The sequence below is a fragment of the Amphibalanus amphitrite genome, unplaced genomic scaffold (genome assembly GCF_019059575.1).
Source record: "Amphibalanus amphitrite isolate SeventyFive unplaced genomic scaffold, NRLGWU_Aamphi_draft 000727F_arrow, whole genome shotgun sequence".
Classification (NCBI taxonomy): domain Eukaryota; kingdom Metazoa; phylum Arthropoda; class Thecostraca; order Balanomorpha; family Balanidae; genus Amphibalanus; species Amphibalanus amphitrite.
Window position 1 is genome coordinate 229216 of NW_024882221.1, and position 20493 is coordinate 249708.

The window sequence follows — 20493 nt, forward strand, 5'->3', positions numbered from 1 at the left end:
CCTCAAATTTACCTCTTACCTGATTTATCAAAAACATTACAAACCAGACTGACGTTAACTTTGGCGCTCCGCTATATATTTTTGGAATATTGCATGCATGCATTTTTTTGGAAAGTGCAGACGAATGAAATACATGACAGACAATTAAAAATAATGCCACAAAAGTAAGTTCAAGAGAAGAGAAACAACACGCAATAGAAACGAAAGCAAAACGCACGACTGAAAGGTAGTGCAGACACGTCTGTACAATCTATATGCAGACGTTTGGCTGTGCTGATTGCACGCAATCCGTTTCAACCTAACTCAGGCGAGTCGGACAAAGCCTCAAAGGAAGCAGGCGTTATTGATTGTCATTTTGCATGCCCAGGCTGAAGAGAAAGTGATTGCATGAAGGCAGACATGCACCAGTTTTCCATCAGGAAGCGTCCAGTTTAGCCACAGGAATGTCACTGGAGTGATTTTTGCACTAAATGGAGCGCTTCAGCTTACAAAGAGGCAGTGACCGCAAATGGAACATCACAGTCACGTGAAGGCCATCACCGCCATTTTCGCTTCCTTCTCAATAACGAATCACATTTAATGTGAACTGAACTAAATATTGGTTTTTTGCATTTTTTAGATAGTTTCGTGGTAAAACAATTATGAGCACCACGGAGGGCTGCATTGTAAATCCAGGCCAACTTCGTGATGCCCTCAGACCAGGTTATTCTTCGATAAACCTCTGTGACAAATGAGCTGAAGATCCTTCAGACACTGATGTGACTGGCCTATGTTTTTCCTCGCTACATTACGTGACCGCCTGTGATTGCCAAACGCCCATTGAATGGCTACGGTTGTTATTGGCGTTGGGTCCCAATCAGGGCACCGATATATACTGGAGCCAACCGAGCCAAAAGCGTGACTGCGCAGTGCGCACACAAACATACACACAATCACCGACTACTCTCTGAGTTATTGATCGGAGGAACAGACCGAAGTGCGTCCCAGAAAGTAGCTAATTTGCACTAAGCAACGCTCGCCGGATAAAGTCGCAAATGTGCACCTCCCTATGTAACCTGCTTGTCAGTGTATCAACTGCTCTTCAAAGCAATCGCAATATAAACTCCGGCCAAAATCAACACAATTTAATTATCCCGTTCCATCGCAAATATTGTCCTTCGAAATCCCAACTCCGAAATAGGACGGGTCAAGAGTTCTGAATTTTGATACTGGTATAAACGTAACAAAGACTGCCTTAAAATGAAGTCATGCAAAAGTCAAAACAACACCGATATCTGACGGAAACGTGTCAAAGAAAGGTGAACTGATCTACGGTGCAATCATACAGGCGACCACAAAACACACATACCTTTAAGATCATCGTCCCTTTCTGTATAGACAAACAAAAAGGCGAAATTTTGATGAATAAGTAACCGATGGTGAGCAAAACGAACGCTTATGGTTTAGAAACATAGTGAGCAGTGCGGTCTGTACTTTTGTCTATTTAACGACTACTAATAAAGCATTTGAAGTGCATTAAACGCTTCCACATTATCCTTAAAGCATACCTATAAGCACGAAAGATACCTGCTTTGTAACCCTATAACATAAAGGAACATGCCTATTTCGGTTGTATGTGCAACGGCCATTACTACAATTTAGGTACCATTAATATTCAAAGAAAAAGATCCAGCAGCAAATCGTCAGCAAAATTATAAAAAAGATCGTATTCCCACGGGACATTCAGACAGGGATATATTTTAGGTCAGCTTTTGTTGCAACGATCAAAAGATTCAGGAAATAGAGTTTCGCCTCCCCATCTGCGGGGAGACCCCTTGGCTTTCCATCTGCATGTGGGACACCGAATGACCCCAAAATCAGTTCATTCAGTCCAGCTGACCTGGCCTGTATCTTACAATATACGCGTCGCACCGCGTCCAATCCATACTCCATAGCAACCAATGATCGGACGGGCAGGCCGGGCGGCTTTAGTTAGCGCCGCCGCCGCCGGCGGCCGGTGGCGCTGGCGTCGCTACTCACTGGGACGGTCGTCGTCGCCGTCGCGGTGGTTGTGGTGCCGATGGTGACGGCGTCGCGAGCGGTGCGGCCGATGGTGACCGCTCGGCGCCGTCGGGTTCACACTCACATATAGAGAGTGCGCCCGGTGACCTGGCGGCAGACGGGGGTCGGGGTCAGGTCAGTTGAGGTCAGTGGAGGTCAGTCGAGGGTCAGACGGGGCACAGTGGGACGCCGTGGGTCCCAATGGAGGCCTCAACGCCATCTGGTGGCCTGACTGCCGCCAGCCGGCCCGATGCAAAACATTTCGACATCCGGCTGCGATAGAAACACAACACGCAACACGGCGCCGGCAGCCCTATATTGGCTGGTGGATCCGAGCCGTGTATGTACGGGTGTCACTCAGAAATAGTGGCCTGTGCGATAATCGGTTTAAGCGGTTTACCGGGGGTCTCACTAGTACTGACGCCCACTACCTAATCTGCCATCAAAACAAACGTATAAAGCGTCAGAATACGAGATGAAAGGGTAATATTGCAAACATGTTACACAGTCTGAAATCTTAACTGCGTGAAAGACAGGTAAGGTTCTCCCCTGAATTAGTACACCCGTATATCGGTGCAACCCTTCGTAAAAACTGTAAACTACACCTGAAATCTTACGCCCCCGCCCGCCCCCGTTCTAGATCAGTCGGGAGCTCGGGAGTAGGCAGACTGGCCTCTCCTCACCTCTGGGGGGGGGGGGGCCTCACGTCACCACCGAGCGGTGACGAGTGACGGCTCGGCTGGGAGACGGCCAGACGGCCAGACGTGCCGCGGCGTCACGGCAAACGTCACGGCAGGGGCGGGGCGTCCGACGCCCGACGCGGCAGAAGGCACACAGTTTATCTTGCGCAATTCATCGTTTTCCTTTCTCATACAGGGAGAAAGGCATCCCTTGCTTCCATTTCTCACCCCTTGCCCTTCTAGCTCACCCGCCGACTTTTCCGCCCCAATACGTCCACGCCCGTGTAGAGCGACACGCACCTGGGAGCGTCACTCATCACACCGTCACAACGTCACCAATGGCGCCGTGACGGCCGCCTGGGTCCGCCGTGACGGTGCGCCGGTCAGTGTCCACCCTTTCTGAGTCACCTCATCACAAATACTCGGTATGTCTGCAGCTGCGCAACGTCGGCGAGAACCGATAAACTTCCAGCACGGCTCGTCACGGTGACGTAACCGGTCGACGGGACCGCTGAGGCCGGTCGCTAGACGCCGGTTACCAGGCCGCCAGACGACGGCGACACTTCTGCCCGGGGATGTAGCCTGGAGGATGGATGGCTGTTATGCCCTTGAAGCCTTTCATCCACAATCACAGGCATGTTCCAAAGCCTCTGTTGTTCAAATAAGCAGGATTGAGGCGATTTCGGCGTCCGGGAGGAGCTTGGCAGCCTGCACCGTGCAATGGCCCGCAATCCCCCGTTATTCGGCCACAGATCCCAGCTATGGACCGGCCGCGGTCCGAGCCGATCAGAAGTCATCGACTGATGACTCCGGGGGAAGGAGCGGACGCCCACGGCTATTGACGACATCAGTAGGGTCCCGAGGGCCGTCATATGAGACGAGACTCAATCGGAGGATAAGTCGCCATGGATCGGATATTGTGTAACCCGCACAAGGGTGGATCGATGGGCTGGGCCGACATGCCATCCTTTTAAAGAAAAGCACGCCATCACTTCCTCCTTTCCATCGGCCACGCCGGTAATCCCAAAGGAGCCCACTCAACGCTCTTGCAAAACGCCCGGCGCTGGACCATGTTGACCTGCCGACCAGCATTACAGTGAATGTCGCGGCGGAGCTGCTGACACGGGCTACCGCTACCCTCACCCCTCCCTGTCCCCCTGCACTAAAACTTCCACCGGGCAGGCTCGCTTCCGGTTTGGGTCAGCGGGATCGGTCCGGGCGGTGGATGACTCCGCCGGATGGAGGATCAGGGAGCGAACCCATCACGCACCCATCGGTTACTTGTCTCAGGTGACTGGGCAGGAACACACTCATTAGAAGGCATCGTCTGGTGAGAATTATGAGCGTCCCCCCATGGGCGGTCAGGGGGAAGTGTTGACGTGTAGTATGCCTGCACGGCCGGTGCTCGCGTCCTGAAGCCGTGCAGTCCCTGGTGAGATGTTAGTCACGAGCCCGCCAAGTCGAAAGGGCACGTAAAACGGAGAAGGTGCTCTAACGGTGAGGGGCTTCCTTCGAGATGGAAGTCACATGAGAGATGTGTTAGATGTACTCAACTCCCCCGAAATAACCATACAGCAGCACATTGAGAATGAGATGGAAGCGCAATGTTTAATATTTTTATTTTAGTTTATAACCCTTTATACCGACATCTTCCAACGAACCATTAAGTTATCTGATTATGACCTAAGCACATTTATTCACGCCTTTACGAGCCATTCCTTTCGGTGATTTTAACACCCGTATCTCTCGGCTGTGCCAGTTACACCTGGGCCCTCCTGCAGCTTATGACCGTTACATACAACAGACATGAACCTGGATACAAGACCAAAACCGGATCCACCGACAAGGTCAAGCCACGCTGGTTATCACGTTAGATTAAATCATATTCTGGGCTGAGAGGTGGCACGTAGGTACAATATTCATGTTGCTACGGGAAACGAACGTTACTCTTCTCTAGCTTGAATTTAAATAGTAATAAAGTAAGATGGGTTGCTGTTAACCTATTTTCTATGGAACCTTACATACATAACTAGCTCATATCAGCAAGGGCTAACACTCGCATTTACGAGTCAACTTCAATCAACATTACCGTCACTAAAAATGCTAACTTCGAATAACTTTAGGCCAACTTCTCACATTATGGTCGGCCCTCTCAGTGACCTTTCCAAATCCCTCAAAACTGCCAGGATGCCAAAACGGTCACCGCAATTCACCATGCCTTTCAAGCACCTATTTTTGTTTCATTCCACTGAGAACCAGTCTGACCTTGCTGTTTTTCCTCAGCGAGACACCCCAACCACCTGTCACTCCTCTCTATCAGCTCTCTCCCCGCTCGGTCTGTACTCTGTCCACGGTCCAAGGGCCGACGGTCAGTGCCAGTGGCCGGGCCGGTTAGCCCATCAAACACACCGGCCGCTGCAGTGGCACCGGTGTCCCTGACCAGCCAGCTGGCAGTTCACAGTGACCCACTGACCGATACAGCGGAACCACCGGACGGGGCGGCACGGAACGACCCCGGCCCGGCACCTTTACCGATCGGCCACGGGGCCAATATCGAAACCAACAGCCCGACCCAAACCCCGGCACCCTAACCGATCATTCCCAGATACCCGGGCCGAGGCTAAACCTACAGACAATCCCAGTACCTTCACCGATATCAGTCCCGAGCAGCCCAGGCCGGAGCTAAACCTACAGGCCGACTTCGACACCGACACAGGTCCGTCCAGTGCGCTGGACAGGCAGGGAAGCCTTCGCAGGCCACCGGGAAGTGTCCACTGGCTGTTCAGGAAATCTTTTTTTCTTTTTTTGTGCTTCTAGTACGTTGTCATATGAGATGGGTGTCTACATTCCTTTGTCCATGACCGGGTGTGCAGAATCGGAGCCCGGTTACCGCTCCAACCAGTTGCATCACGGGCCGCCGGCAGCCAAACACGCAGTGGCCACGTGCAGGGAGAGGTTTCCCCGCCCCGCGGCCCACCGGACAGCCGGCGACCGGTCAGCTTGGCACAGCGACAGCTGCATGGGTCACCGGTGGTAGGTGGAACTGACCCGGGAGGCCACGGATAGGGTGGGAGGGGAGACTGCTGACGGGAAAACAAACTCACCCACTTGCAATAGTAATATGAGACCTGCATGGACAGCTGAGACCCGGCACAGTTGGAAACTGCAGGCGGGTGCACTGTGCAGTCACAAAACTCCTCCTCCTCCGGGAGGAGAGGGAGTTTTGTGACTGCACACTGCACACGCCTCTCCCCTACCTCGCTTCGCAATTCAACAGTAAAGGGCGCTGCCCTCAATTTCAAATGAATCAACAGCTTCACTAGGCTCGCCCAGCCCTCCGGACACAAATTGTCCCCCAAACCACCCATACCACGTGATTTTCAGCTGTGCTGCCATGAACCCCTCCCCCCGTCCACCGCCCTCCTCCCCCCTCCCCGTTCACCTCACCCCTGCACTCCGGCGCCCCGTCTCCGGCGGCGGTTCACGGCACCCGTTCTTTCTCCGGGCCCGGTCCGGCGCGGCGCCTGGCACCAGCCGAGCACGTGGTCGCCAGTTCACCCCTCCACACCTGCCGGGCCGGCCTAGCAAGGTCAGCGAACTGCCGGCCGATCGACGTCCACAGAGACAACGATGGAGCATGACCACTTCCGGGCGCAGCTCTGACCGCCGGTGCTGTCACGGACAAGTCACCAGCCGTCTAGACAGGACCGAGTGCTGTCCGCGATCCGAGGCAGGTTCACAACCCGCGACGCGAAAGGAGAAGCGTTACCGCCCGTCCGTTCGGCGTTCGCTAGGCCCGGTTCTTGGGATAATTTAGTGCAGTGCACCGTCATCACCTCGCGGGCTTTCCAGGAACTCAGATTGGCCCGCGGCGCCGGCTACCACGCAGAGACGTGGTGCACAGGGAGACAAGGCCGGCACTGCCAGTCACTAAGGTGACCTGAGCGAAAACGTAAGTGGTAGGAGTCACTACACCTGACGATACGGCCAATGGGACGGAGCCATGAGCGAGGTGGCCGCATCCATGGGAGAAGACGATCCATGGCTGAATATCGCCACAGTACGAGGACGCACTTTGCGTTCCGGCCGGACGGCGCGTGCGGCGTGTCCGCGATGATTGTAGTTGGACAGAACGCGATGGATTAGCACTATCTGCGTGTGTGCGGGAGGCGGCGGCTCTTTATGGTGGCTCTGTAGGAGAGGCCGACTTCCGCCGACCACCAGCGGGTGCAATAAAGAACGGGACATCGGCACCGGTGTGACCTTCTCACGCGGCCGGGCGGCGCGGCGGTCAGAGGGGACGCTGACGCCCGCCGGCGGCCGCATCACCACGGAGCGGAAACTGCCGGCAGCCACCTCTGCACTGCCGACGCCACGCCGCAGGAAACCTTCTCTCCCTTCTCTCCTGTCTCTCTCCTCCGGCTGCCCCCGACACCGAGTCACTCTCTCCCGAAAACGGCGCAGCGGAAAAACCGCCGTCCGCCCGTCCTCGTCAGACCGGCGGCGGCAGGCGCACAAGGTCGCTGTCCAGACACCGCATTGCAGCGCACAACAAATGCCGACGAACTGTGGTCTGATGACGTCATTTTTATTGTGACGTCACAGTTCACTGGCCGGAGCCTCCACTGTGACGGCCGGAAAGAATAGCCGAGCAATTCAATCAAGTTCCAATCGGAAATATTGGGGAAAAGGGAGGTAGGCCCATAAATTCAGAGACAGCTTGATTCACGAGAAAATCTTGGAAATGACACGAAGGGATTTCTGATGGTTCTCGAGGCGATGCCGGGAAACTGGTTTGAACCGGTCCACTTGCAATCATGGACAATGACTCAACAGAAGATTCTTGGTAATCTACTATAACGCTGCGAATTGTACAAGCCGTTCACCCAATCATGACGGTTTCAGGAAGGTATTAGAACGTTAACGACCGCTTGTACACTTGACAACACTAAAAAAGCGTATCTGCAAGACGCCTGTCTCGGCGCCAGTATTACATAAATTTTGTCTAGCACAGGTTGAAACGCTTTCCGTTTATCAAGCAAGAACCAACCCCGCTCTTACGTAATTACTAATTTGGTTGTGCGGGTCGGCTCGGTGTCATCGGGCAATTTTGAAAAGATCACCACGATAGCAAATCAAATATGTAGAACCTGTCATGCCTTTCCCAGCGGGAACAGAGCGCACGCCCCTGTAGATTGGACAGTTTCGCTCACCTTCAAAGTCCTTGTCTGTGTAGCTGTGATGGGCGCGGCCGGCGCCCGGATCGCGGGGCGGTTCATCGGTGTTTTCCGTCACGTTGTCCATCGCCCACGGCCTGCCGGAAGAACGCGAGCGTGTCAAAGGCGCGGTCAGCGGCACAGGATGTCATCATCAGCTCAGCAATGAAGCTCAGGGCATCCACAATGGAGCTAGAGACATCAGAGGATTGAAGGGTTAGGATGGAGGACGAGGTGAAGGGTCGGACAGTGATCCCGCGCAGGTCACGTGCATACTGCGTAGGGACTGTTGGCTTCAAGACCGTGAAACAGCTGGTTACAGGTGCATTCGTGCCTTCCAGGCGACCCGACACGGGGCGGGGTAATGTTATTGAGCGGGCTCTCTCGGTTCTGCCAAAGTCCACATCCACTGCCTCCTGCCAACAGCGACCGTCTGGCCTGGCGCCTGCCCTCGGCGGCTTCAGTCGCACCCCGCCAATAGACAGCAGACATGCATTCTTACCAGGTGCTGAGGAACGGACAAAGCTGCCGCCAACGGGTCGCACAGGGGCAGCTTTCCACTGGGGTCTCACGCCAACATCAGCTCCACCATCGACAGCATCCCTGATCAAAATTAGATAATGGACGCACTTGAGCAATGGCTTCTCGCGGAACTTCTAGTTGCAAGCAGTGCGGGTCTCACAGTCACAGCTGTGACCGATCGCTCACCACTCCACACGCCTGCCCTCCCTGCGCCGAGTCACCGCGCACATCACTGGCTCCTCTCAGTTCACATCTCTCCTCAACGGAGGCACCGTCACAATACGAGCATGGCCTCCTGCAGATCAGCCGGGAGACTGGACAGCGCCGCCAGTCCCCTGACCGACGACCGTGATAGTGCGCGCCGGTCGGAAACACTACACCGATAGTGTCCGTAGTGCCGGTAGTGACGCGTCCCGGGGTTCCTCACGCGGTACACAGCTGGTAGTGAGCCCCGGCACAGCGGTGGACCCAGTGGTCGGTGTCGGCCCCGCACTGAGACCCGGTGGGCCGCGCTGGGAGCGAGAGGAGCGACCGAAATCCGATCGTCGACATCTGAGAGGCGGGCGCCACTGCCCGTCCCACGGCGGGAGGGGAGGGTGCAGCACATGGGCTGCGGGTGCAGAGAGATGAGTGGGAGCGCGCCGAGGTGCCCGCTGAGCGGTCGAAGGATATTCGCGGACGGCAGGGATACCGGATACGGTCATCACTCGATAGTCTATGGGTGGCAATCGCTGGTGCCAGCGCGACACCCCGTGACTGTTGAAGCCACAGCGACAGGAGCCGGGTGTCGCGGTCCCACACTACCGCCACAGGTCGGTGCCGCGCAGGGAGTGTCACGTGACGGTCGTCACACGGGGGTGACGGGGCCGATGCGTCAGAGAGAGGTGTCAGACACGTGTGGCTAAGAGGCTCAGACGGTAGTCGAGCCCAGCTCCAGGAGAGCTCATGCCACGAGCCCGAGTAGTGACGGCTTAGAGATCAACGAGCGTGAACGCGGCTTAGCAGTGAGGCTCTCACTCCTGTGAGATTCCTTCAAGGTCGATGTTTTTATGCATGGAACGGAAAGTTAAAAACTAGCTGGACAGGATCCTCAGCTATATACAGCTAGGTCAGCTTCTACAAAAACATGCCGTCTCGGGACTCAATTATGGATAGTGGAACTAAAAAACAAACTTGGCGATAAGATAAAACAAATAGTACATTTTAAAATATTTCGTGTAATTGGCCATAAGCTATACCAAGGTCATAGCTGATATCAATGCCAAAAGGCGCGAACATCAGCCGCTATTCGTCGGCACTTGTTTTCGCAAGCACCAGACGGGACGAAAAACCACGCAAACGGATCCCCAAGTTCCGCCAGGCACCACCACACCCCACCACTGGGTGTTGGCTGTTGCTGTGTCAGTCATCACAGCGCCCTTAGATCGGCCGTATTTGTTTGGATCCCGCTACAGACGGTGGCCGCGGCGGCGGCGGGTATACCCCTCCTCAGCTCGTGCCCTGCCACCCGTCTGGACACCGGGGATTGGGGGGATGGGTGGAGGCCAGCCATGAGAGACGTCACGAGCTTTCAAAGGTCAGCAACCTGGCAAAGCGCCCGCAGCCGATAGAATGCAGGTAAACACTCTACCTACGTCAATTGGCTCTAAAACCCGGCGGACAGAACGTAGAAGTAGAGTGCAGTGCAAATCGTACGCACGACATTCATCCACAATCCGGATGTTCATTTGCCAGCGGTGGTAAGAAGTTGTCAAAGTTTTAATCAAGACAATTGCACGAGGAATATCCAACAGATTTTCCAGGCGCAAACACTTGAGAGCAGCTACCAACGAGGATATGCCTTATGTTCAAAGAGAACCAAGACTGTCGGCTGTATGCATAGTTAACGTTTCTAGGCATTGAAAGGAACTTCTCTACTCAGCTTCGTTTGAAGGAAGTACTAGCGAGCTGCTTCAGCATGTTTTCTTAGCCAGGGGCAATGGCCAACCTAAAAACTTCGATCAAACGAAGCCCCAATGGGCTCGTCCGGAAGAGGTATAACGTTCTACTTATCTGTTCACAGATCCGAGTCTGCCGACTCACTGAACTCGCTGGACTCACTGGACTCACTGGACTCACTGGAGTCAGCGGACTCACCCCTGTCCCTGTCTGCCGTCGGGGATGGTGTGTGCGCACAAGGCGGCGCCGGCGGCCCGGCGCGGCTGCGGCTGGCTCACTGGTACAGCACGTGGCGGCCTCCGGGGCACGGGACGGCATGGCAGCCGGCAGTCTCTCGGCTGGGGAGGGCACAGCAGGAGCGTGCCACCCGGCTATCTCACCCGCATCTGCCACCGATCCGACGCGCGCCGCCCCGACTCACACCCAGATAAAAACTGCACCCCACTGTGAGGCCGTGTGGCACCGATCGAAACTCTGCGCGATTCCCACGCCCGTATCTATTGCGGCTGAGTCCCAAGCTGAGATTTTCGCTGCGAATCACTTACGTGGCGGCCCTAAAAGTGGAAAATGCGTTTCAAATGAGCTGAAATGACTGGAGCATCTCGTGACTCTTTAACGTGTGGCACTATAGTCTGGAAACTCGGCTATAATTTTGAGATTTGGATCTGAATCTGGAATTCCACTGCCCATCAGTCACTACTGAAAACAAAGCAAATATAAATTTTAACTGAATTGGTACAATGAGTCCTCATAAACAATGGGAGTTGGGAGGCCTTGAGACATTTTTCATCAAGGATAGTGGCGTTTTGCAACGACCTAATCAGCATTAGACGGACCATTATGACGCATATTGTGTAAGTGACACTGGCTCATCTCCGGTAGTTTCTTTCAAGACATGGGTATAAATCGGGAGTCCCGAATGTCTCCATTCCTTGACCTCCCGGGTCTGGCATCACGCGCATGGCAACGGAGCGCGGGCCGCGCGGAAGGAGAGGAGCATGACGTGATCACGCGCAGGAGGGTGCAAAGGTCCTGAGTGTTTGAGCTGACGTGAGTGTTGAGTGTCCCTGTCTAATAACTCTCTGTTCTGTGTGCATGTTTATTAGTGAGGGAGGATTCAAGGAAGGATTCGATGCGATAATATGAACGAAGGACGTTTGGTAATCACCAAATGCAAAGCAGAACAGGGATACCTTGCGCTAATGTGCTAGGTAAACCGTTGCACGGTTATTGGTTAGCATCATTGTGAATAATACTAAATACAAATTAGATATACGTTGACCGCCTTTACGCCAGAAATCTGGTAATTGACATCCGTAGTCGGCACAGTCGGCAAAGTCCTTTGGTATGCCAAAACCACCAAAATGTCCGGCGATGACATTAGATTGACATGCATTAGTACAAATCTGAGCTTTGCACGCGACCAACGAAAGGAGCGCATTAGTCGATAGAGACAGAGATAGCACACACATGCTAAAATACAGGTCGGGAACGAATCTGAGCGGAAGCCTCTTGTTAAACGGAAAAAAACGAAAAAAAAACGCGTGGGGATGAAACTGGAAGAAGAACCGACGTTTTTGCGCAATGCAAACGGTATTTGTAATCAAATTTGTTTATGATCGATTACAGCTGCGAGTCCAACTAGCAGAGTCTATATCAGTGTATTTGTGTACCTGAAGATCGGAGAATATATTACGCTGTAATTAACCGTGTAATATATGATGTGTTCAATCAGTGCAAATTATGATAAATAAGAGAATTAAGTATGTTCCCCGGCCCCAAGAAATGTGACTGGACCGAATCGATCAGCTCTTTGTAGAGTATCCCCAATCCCTTATCATCCGATTTTTTTCACCTCTTCTCTGTCAACACCTATCAATAAAGCGCCGCGGTAGCCGCGTCTAACACCTCTTTACACCTCGCCTCCCTGTGCCACCCCGGGCGGCCGAGTCCCTCGCCGTGACCCGGCATCGCCGGTATTTCGGGCTCCAGAGAGTCGACGAGCGGGCGGCCTCTGTCGAAGACGACGCGCCACCTCGGCCGGGCTTCGGTAAACAGGCGCGCAGTGGCGTCCCGGCCACCGCAGCTCCGCAGAGGCGGGGAATCGATAGGAGCGGGGACAGAGAGAACTGGATGGAAGCGGTGAGGAGGACGCAGCCGGCTCCTTATATGTAGATACACAGGAAGGTGCAGCGGTTGAATGTCACATCGTGTTAGTGTAAACTGTGCACAGGCTTTTAGAGACAAAAACAACGAAAACTGAAAAGGAGGAGGAATGATTTTTTTTTTTAAGTGGGCACCCACTGCTTCCTTATAATAGTGTTGTAGCATGACTTCCAACTTTGTCGTTTTTTGTTACCATACAGAAGTTTTTACAATGCTCATTGTGAAAGGGAATACTGTGCAGTCTGCCGCCAAGAAAGAAGAGGCAAAAATGGAACTGAAAAAGCGATCTGCCGGAGCCTGAGTAAGGTGATACGCACCGTATCACATGTTTCACTAATCCATAATTAGCGCCATTTGCCGAAACACGTGCGGCGAGTGTCACATATCCGTGTTCATTTCAGTACCTGTTTCATCTCCAGAATAACTGCACTAATTACCTGCACAGTGTGCACGGAACACTTTTGTTACCCGAGTACCACGAACAGGTTATTTTGAGCAGCCAATTAACAGGTGAGACCTGCGCGGCGACCACTGTGCAGCTGAGGTGACACACGAGAAATGAGCAGGAGATGAGAAGCTATTTCCGTTTTACTGTGATATTGACTGTGCTAACCGGCATCCACGCACGGACGAGACGTTGAGTCAGCATCACCAGCAAACCAGGACGGTTCACGTCACTGGACCTTGGTCATCACATCACCAATGCCGCCTAGACGGTGCACCGCATTCGCAGGAAGCCAAACAACAACATGTGATTTAACTTCTCCTGAGAGCCGTGACTCAAAGAAGCGCAGTAAAAGTGACTTGAAAAGACAAATAGCGCCTCGTTTAGGCGGTCAGAACCCAAACGATGTTTTCGCCACCGTTTGCGCAGCAAGCACACTAGCGCTGCTGACAAGACAAACAGCAGCGTATCGTGACGTCATACGACATAGCGCTGACGTCACACATGTGTTCGACGGGCCGACCTGTCGCGCCGGCGGGGCGGCGCCGGCGCGGCGACCGGTCGCGGGCCCGCCTGGGAGCCAGACGGGCGACAGCACGTGGTATACGCTGACTCAACCCTGACAGTGAAGTGATTCGGCACGAAATCTCTCCCGCAAACAGTCCCGTCGTCTGGCCACGATCGGCGAGTGCCGGGCGGAGCGGGACACGACAGCGGAGGTCTCGGAACGGAGCGGCGCCCCGCGACGAGTCACCCTCGGGGAGGGGGCTGATTCGACGGCGCCAGCTCGTATTCGGGTCCGGGATGACTGTGCAGGCCGGAAATGTTGAAACAAACGCTACTCAGAGCATGTCAAGCATTTTCATCTGACCCACAACTGTGACTACATATAACGCATTGCAGAAGAAGCTATATATTTCACAGGCTCAAGTTCAAAGAATGGCTAAGCTATAACTAAGTTACCAACATTAAATTAGACGGGCGGATGTGCCGCGTGCGTCTGCGGCGAAATGTCAAACGGCGAAGGACAAGGGTGCCGCGTCTATCGATCCGAGAGCCCACAGCAGTGGACAGCTGGGACGTCGCTTTTTGCCACGTCAACTCGAATCGATGTTGGTTCTGACGCACCCGGCACGGTAAAAACGGACACCGCGCCCGCACTGTAAATGGATGTATTTACAGCGTCCCCGCTGACCTGTGTGCCACCATGGTGCCACGCAGCACAGTCAGAAACTCGGGGATATCCCTACTCGCCGGACGCTACATATAACGGGATGCCGACTGAATAAGTACGTCCAAATAAGTACGTTCATAACAGCTCTTCCCACTCATAGTCAGACATCATTGCAGGCCTTTATAAAAACAGACCACTTGCAGTCCGTATAATAGCCACATTTTACGTTTGCCTCTTGTCATGTCCTGTAAATTGCAATAGCCGCGGAGGGTTTTTTAACGAGACATTATTTTTGTAAGGGCTATGTTATTTGCAACGTGAGCCTGGTGGACCAATTTTGTCCAGTCCAAACCTGTTGATGTTCGACCCGCCATAAGACACCGCGTAGCAAGAGGTATAAGCAAACAAGCAGATCGACCTGACAGTGAACGCCTTGCTTCGACTTAACGGAAGCTGCGAAAGGAGACGCCTGTTGCAGAAACAACTTCACAGAAGCATCCGTGACCGCACCCGCTACACGCCCCTGTGACTCTGTAAACCGTTACCGACTTATCCGCGATGTCATTCCCCGGTCAGCACGGCCTCAGGGGACTGGTCGATCCGCCTCCCCGGCCGTTTGCACCATCGCGATGGTGCAAACGAGTTACCGATGCATCGGTGTGTGTTTGTGACTGAGCTGACCCGTGCACTCCCGACTCCCGGCAGGCGCGGCCCGGGCCGATACCGTGACCGTTGCGTCCACCACACCCTCGGACAGAGTTACGCGGGCCGGGGGTAACGGCTCGTGCGGCGGAGAGCTCACATCCGTCCCGTACCACGAATGAAACAGAGCGGGAACATGACACGGGGTGAATTAAGGAGCCAGAGGCGGCCGTCCGTCTTCCCTACACGTCCGGCGGGCAGATTGGACGCTGCAAATATTATCCCCCGACGGTCAGCTGCCGCGCTGCTCTGAAAATAGTCGGCCGTCCTGCTGGAACGCGGCGGCCATTTGCGCCGCCGTCGCCGGCCGATATAGATTTGGCCGCGTCTCGGCTGGCCGCGACGGACCCGACGCCCCTCCGGCGCGACAATTAGCCTCGGCGGCTGAGCCTCCGACCCAGCTCGGACCAGCGACAGCCGTCGGCCGCTCCGGAGTCCGGACACGACACCGGCTCACATACCCGACCTGGGCGTCTAGACCGGCTGGACTGTCCCGTACCGCGCGGACCGACCCGGAAGGGGAGCAGCGGTCAGCGGCACTCCAGTCGGCACCGGTCGCCGTCCGAGGGCAGCGTCCCGGGATCACGGCATCACATCACGGCGGTATCACGTGTCTCCCGGTTACGTGAGACACGGACAGCGCCGGCGTACCCAGCGCAGCCGTTCCAGCTCAGCGGAGGCGGTCTGTTACCAGCCGAGAGCTGGGAGGGTCTGGCCAGCATCAGCTAACATCAGCCGGCATCGGCCGGCCAATATCGGCAGCCATCAGATAACCCAACATCAGCCCGCCAATATCATCCCTTTAAGAGCTTCACTGCAGCGCCGGGTGGCCCTATCCATTGACCGCCGTACCGTAAATTCGTCCCATTCTCTGAGCCTCTTCCCGCTGAGAGCGCCGAGAGCTCTCAATAATGCGTCGGGCTCTAGTCCAGATTGCTGCTCCACACGGCAGTCCCAGTGGGACCGCGCGCCTTCCGCGCGGGAGCCGCTCCGGCGAGTCCCGAGCTCCCGGTCCGTCGATCGTTCGGGACGCGGGGCGCCCTCCGCCGGCGCCCCTGGCAGTCAGCTGACGGCTGTCGAGCGCCGCCATCGCCATCGACAGCAACAGGGACGGTGGCGGCGCGGCGGCGGCGACGAACGGCGCGGCTGTGACGATGGAGCCGGGCAAGTGACGGGCACGAGGCACAGCGCCCGGCCCGATGGAGTCGCTATGCAGCCGTGACTGCCGCAGTCATTGAGGTGAGAGGCAACTGACTATTGCTCGGGGCATTTCCGCGGGCGCGGAGGGCAGGCGGCACGCTGCAGCCGCGGTGCACGGCCCTGCCAAGGCCGGTCAGTGCCCTGCGGCGGCGCGGTGGTACGGCAGGTGGAGGGGCGGCGCGGTAGCCCGGTTACCGCAGCCCCTGCAGAGGGTATACCAGATGTGAGCGGTCGGCACGTGTGGAACGGGGAGGGAGGAGTCACTGAGGAGATTCAACTCAGGAGTTCGCGGAACGCCGCTCTGTACGAGAGGCCAGGACTGTCCCAGGTGCACTGGAGAAACTTCTCTCCAGTCCTGGAAATGTGACGTCACGACAACTTTGGGACTGGTGAAATGATGTCATTAAACTCTTAAGGTGGGCCAATCAGCTTAAAGTTCAAGCTAATGGCATGCGTGGTTAAATAAAGGAAATGCTCCCGGGCGCTGCTGTGATGAAATCGAAATGAGCTTCCTCTGGCCACGCGGCTAAAGTTTTCAACTGCGTTTTTTCGCCGCATCACCGGCGACCTTCAAAGATTCCAACTGGCAAATATCCAGAGCCAACAATCGACGCTGCCGCCGCTGAAACCGGCCGTGCCACTTAGCAATCGTCTGGCAGTCGGGCCCGCATTCCCAGCCGCGACAGGTTCCATCGGTTACAGCCCGCTGACGATATCACCCCGGTGATCCCCGTGATCCCCGGTCACACCACAGCAGGCCGCTGCGCAGGCACCCCTGGCACCCAGCCGTGCGCCTCTGAGCCCCCGGGGGCAGACGGTGGCACACTCCACACTCCACGGCAGTGACGCGTCCCAGCCGGCGCCTGCGAGGCCGCTCACCTGTTCCGTCCTCTGCCTGCTCTTCCTTCTCCCCCTCGGTCAATCAGCCAGCCAGTCCCTGCGCTCCTCGCGTGCTGCGTCCTCCTCTCCACCTATCATCACGGCGCGGCTCTCACGTTTTACACCAGCACCGGTCCGGGGTCACACGAGGTCGGTCCCGGCGCCGTCTCGGCACCGTCCCGACTGCGACTCGCGCGCCGCGGCCGCCCGCGTCGGGATCGATGACTGGCGGCTGCGTCGGCAGCGCGCGTGCGCCGCCGGCTGCCAGCGCGGCCCGGGCGGCCGGGACGGCTGCCGAGCCGCGGCGGAGGCGGACGCGGCCGAGACGTGAGGGGCGAAAAACATGCCTCCTCCGGGCGAGATCGATTGCGCCACTAATATGTGGGTCAGTGGGGATATGTGGGGCTCAGATTAGGGCGCACCATGCGGGTCGATGAAGGACAATGGGTGGATGAGATCTGTACCAGGCGAAGGATCCGTGTTGTGTTGAGATGGGCCTCTCAGCATCTTTTTTCGTGGAAAATAAGATGGGAGATGAGCTAACGATCTTTCAGAATCGCTTCGCTGTCATCAAGTTCGGGGAGCTCCCTCGGTCCCTAAATTGCATTTCAGCCATCGGTGGAGCGAGTCGCTCTCCGTCCCATTAGTGGCCTCAGAGTACGGTATTTCGCCACGCGGTTCTCTCATTTGGGGACCGGAAGGACGCACTCCGGCCTCATAACCCTCCCGAGCTTCAGACGACCGGTGGAAGTTCGCAGCGGAGCAGCACTCCAGCCAGACGAGAACGTTGTGTACGCAGCCTAGTTCGCCTCCAAGTGGTCCATAAATACCGCGGAGTCAGTGCGCAGCTCGTGCTGAATAGCGTCTCAGCTGCACCCAGCACAGGCCGACTCGCGGACCAACTCAGAGCCGGTGCCGGGCTGAGCTGGCGTGAGACCGGTGATGCGGGTCCCACGCCAGCGCGGCAAACTTTTGGCCCCGTGGGACTCTCGGGAAAGTGCCGTTGACAGAGCAGCGAAATTGTCAGCTGCAGCTGAGGCGACAAACAGTGCAGCTTTCCCATAAATCGACAGCCTAGTGGCACGCATATTGCAGAGGGAAGACATGGAATGGAGCACTTAAAGGGACCCTCCCACCTTAACATTAGTTTTGAGTTGAGATAGCCAAGTTTGCGGCCAGGCTCAGAAACCACCATTTATCCTGGTCGCAACCCCCGCAGCTTTATGGTGTTCAAGAAATTTCTTCCCTTTACTTGCAGGGTGGGACCAGCGTGGTCCCTATCTCTTAACCATTACGGGAATCTGATGACGTCATCAGGCTTTCGAACGTCCGTCAAATGTTTGACTAAAACGTTTTGTAGCACGCGGTGGTATATGCTGCTATGCGCGCAACAAATGCCGCACTTTCAAATAAAGTCGCTAGGAACAGCGGAGATCCCAAAACGTAAACAAAAGTAAAAGCCTAATATCTTGAAAACCGGTGAATATTTTTCGATGAAATCTGGCAGATATTCGTTTTCGCTCTTTCTGAGCCGAGCGACATCACTTTCATGCCAATTCATTAACTTTTTTGAAGGTGGGAGGGTCCCTTTAAACCAACCATGAACTTAGTAGGTTCTGAAGATGTTATGATACGATTCATTCATTTACAATGACGCTATCTATGGTGGTTTGGATAGCAAGTTTCTCTTCTTCTTTTTTGTCAGCAGTTCCATTATGCCGCATAAACATTTGCTTATTCCCTACTTGGAGTTTCCTTTTAGTTTTTACATGTAGGCTCCAATGTCTATGCTGCCGAGTTCCGTAGTCGGACCATTCCGGTGCCGTTTCGACCCGCAGTGTTGGGTCGCAGGTAGCGAGGTCGGTAGTCGGTACCGGGGGCTCCTCCTGCCGTTACCGTTTACGACCAGCCGTTCAATCGAATGCCGGCGGTGTGTCGGCAGCCCGAATGGGCCGGTGTCGGAGCCGGGTGAGCGGCCCTGCCGGGTCCGAACTCGTCCCACCGCTGCCGGATCCGACCCGACCCGATTCGTTCTCCGCTCGCCGCCGGTTTACGGGGGCGGCTCGGGACTGGCATCCGCTGTTTGGGGCGCCGCCGCCGGGCTTCGAAAGGTCACGGCCGCCCGGCCTCCACGCGAGGAGCCGGGTACAGAATCCGACGGCAGGTGGGCCGCGCTGGGTCTGATTTCAACTACAGATGTAACATCGGGAGGGTGGAATTTCCGAGCATTCGGGGTGTTTGTGAAAACGCATCTGAGTGAAGCTCAGGTGAAACGGCCGCCAATTATGTTAACTCTTTCTATGACCGCAGTAGCTTTCCATATCGATGAGTCATCCATAGCCACAGTTCCCACACCCACGAGCAATGAGAGAACCTCAACGGAACTCCCAGTTGGTTTTTCGTATCTATAGGGATCCCACATGGAGGCCCACCGGACGGCTACCGACACTGGTTCTCGGAACGACGAGCTCAGCTGATACGCCATACATTGTCGGCATGCGTCCGGCTACGTCATCGGACTACCACGTGGGTACATGGATGACGTCACAGTAGCAGCGGGGCCACGCCGCGGCAGAGGCGGCCGGCAGAGGCCCCGCGCGGAGTGGAAACAGTGAGCGAGCTTCCTGCCATTGAGCAGAGAGGTCCTTTCCCTAGTGGGTTCTCTACCCCATACCGGTGCCCTTGGACTCGCGGCAGAGGCCAGACGGGGACGTTCGAGCCGGGGACTCGCGCGAAAAGGATTAGTGATGCACATTAGTTTGCCATGAAGCCGGCCACAGGTCTGGTACGCTCACAATTTGCGTAAGTTGGAAAGCGTAAAACGATGTTGGAAAATATGGACAATCAATAACTGTTGCAGCCTGAAAGGCAAGTTTCAAAGGGACCGTTGGGTTACTTTAGGCGGCACGCAGTCCTAGTGATTAGATAATGGTACTGTTTTAGTATGGCCGAATTTAGTAGGACGCTCTGCCATCAGATCGAACCAATTTGCATTATATTACAAACGGCTGCAGCTCAGTTGAACTGTGCGACAGACGCGCAGTTGTATATCGACGTGCTCCGTTCACCTGTCGACTGTTCTACGCCAAGGGAACGGCCTGCTCTGGGGTATGCAGCTCGATCGGTAACACGCACACCTGTGGGTGTGTGTATCAGAGTTGACTGTTTGAAGGCGGAGGCGCCGGAACAAATCTTTTTGCAGTGTTGGGCGGATAGGTGATGAGGGAACGGCCGGTGCGGTGCAGCGCGTGAACGACAGAGAGCGCAGACTGGCTGATACGCGATAAATAATTTTAAGTTGTGCAATTATAACCACAATCAAGCAATATGTTGCCTTTCCATTGTACATGTACAACTCTTAAACATTTTTTGCTACCCTGATGAGTTTCAGTTCACATGGCATTGCGATTCCAGCATTGCTGATATCGAATTAAAATAGGAAGCATTCAGTGCTGACAAATGACACATGCTTATTGCTTACTCGCCATATCGCGCTAGTAACAGCGAAACCAAGCGAAAACAGACAAAGGA

The 20493-nt window shown here is 55.2% G+C and overlaps 1 protein-coding gene across 50 annotated transcripts in view; it reads right to left on the reverse strand.

The window, feature by feature from the left end:
- The window catches only part of LOC122365278 (sodium bicarbonate cotransporter 3-like), a 133169-nt gene that overhangs the window by 28867 nt on the left and 83809 nt on the right, over positions 1-20493 (reverse strand). For 29 of the 50 annotated variants that reach the window (XM_043336352.1, XM_043336319.1, XM_043336321.1 and 26 more), the window contains 2 exons: positions 7934-8034; positions 2020-2148 (listed from right to left, as the gene is read on the reverse strand). In XM_043336352.1, coding sequence (XP_043192287.1) covers positions 2020-2148; positions 7934-8034 — 230 coding nt within the window. Of the gene's footprint in view, positions 1-2019; positions 2149-7933; positions 8035-10594; positions 10959-16962; positions 17162-20493 lie in introns of those variants that run through there. The other 21 variants (XM_043336366.1, XM_043336370.1, XM_043336353.1 and 18 more) reach the window with 12 other exon arrangements.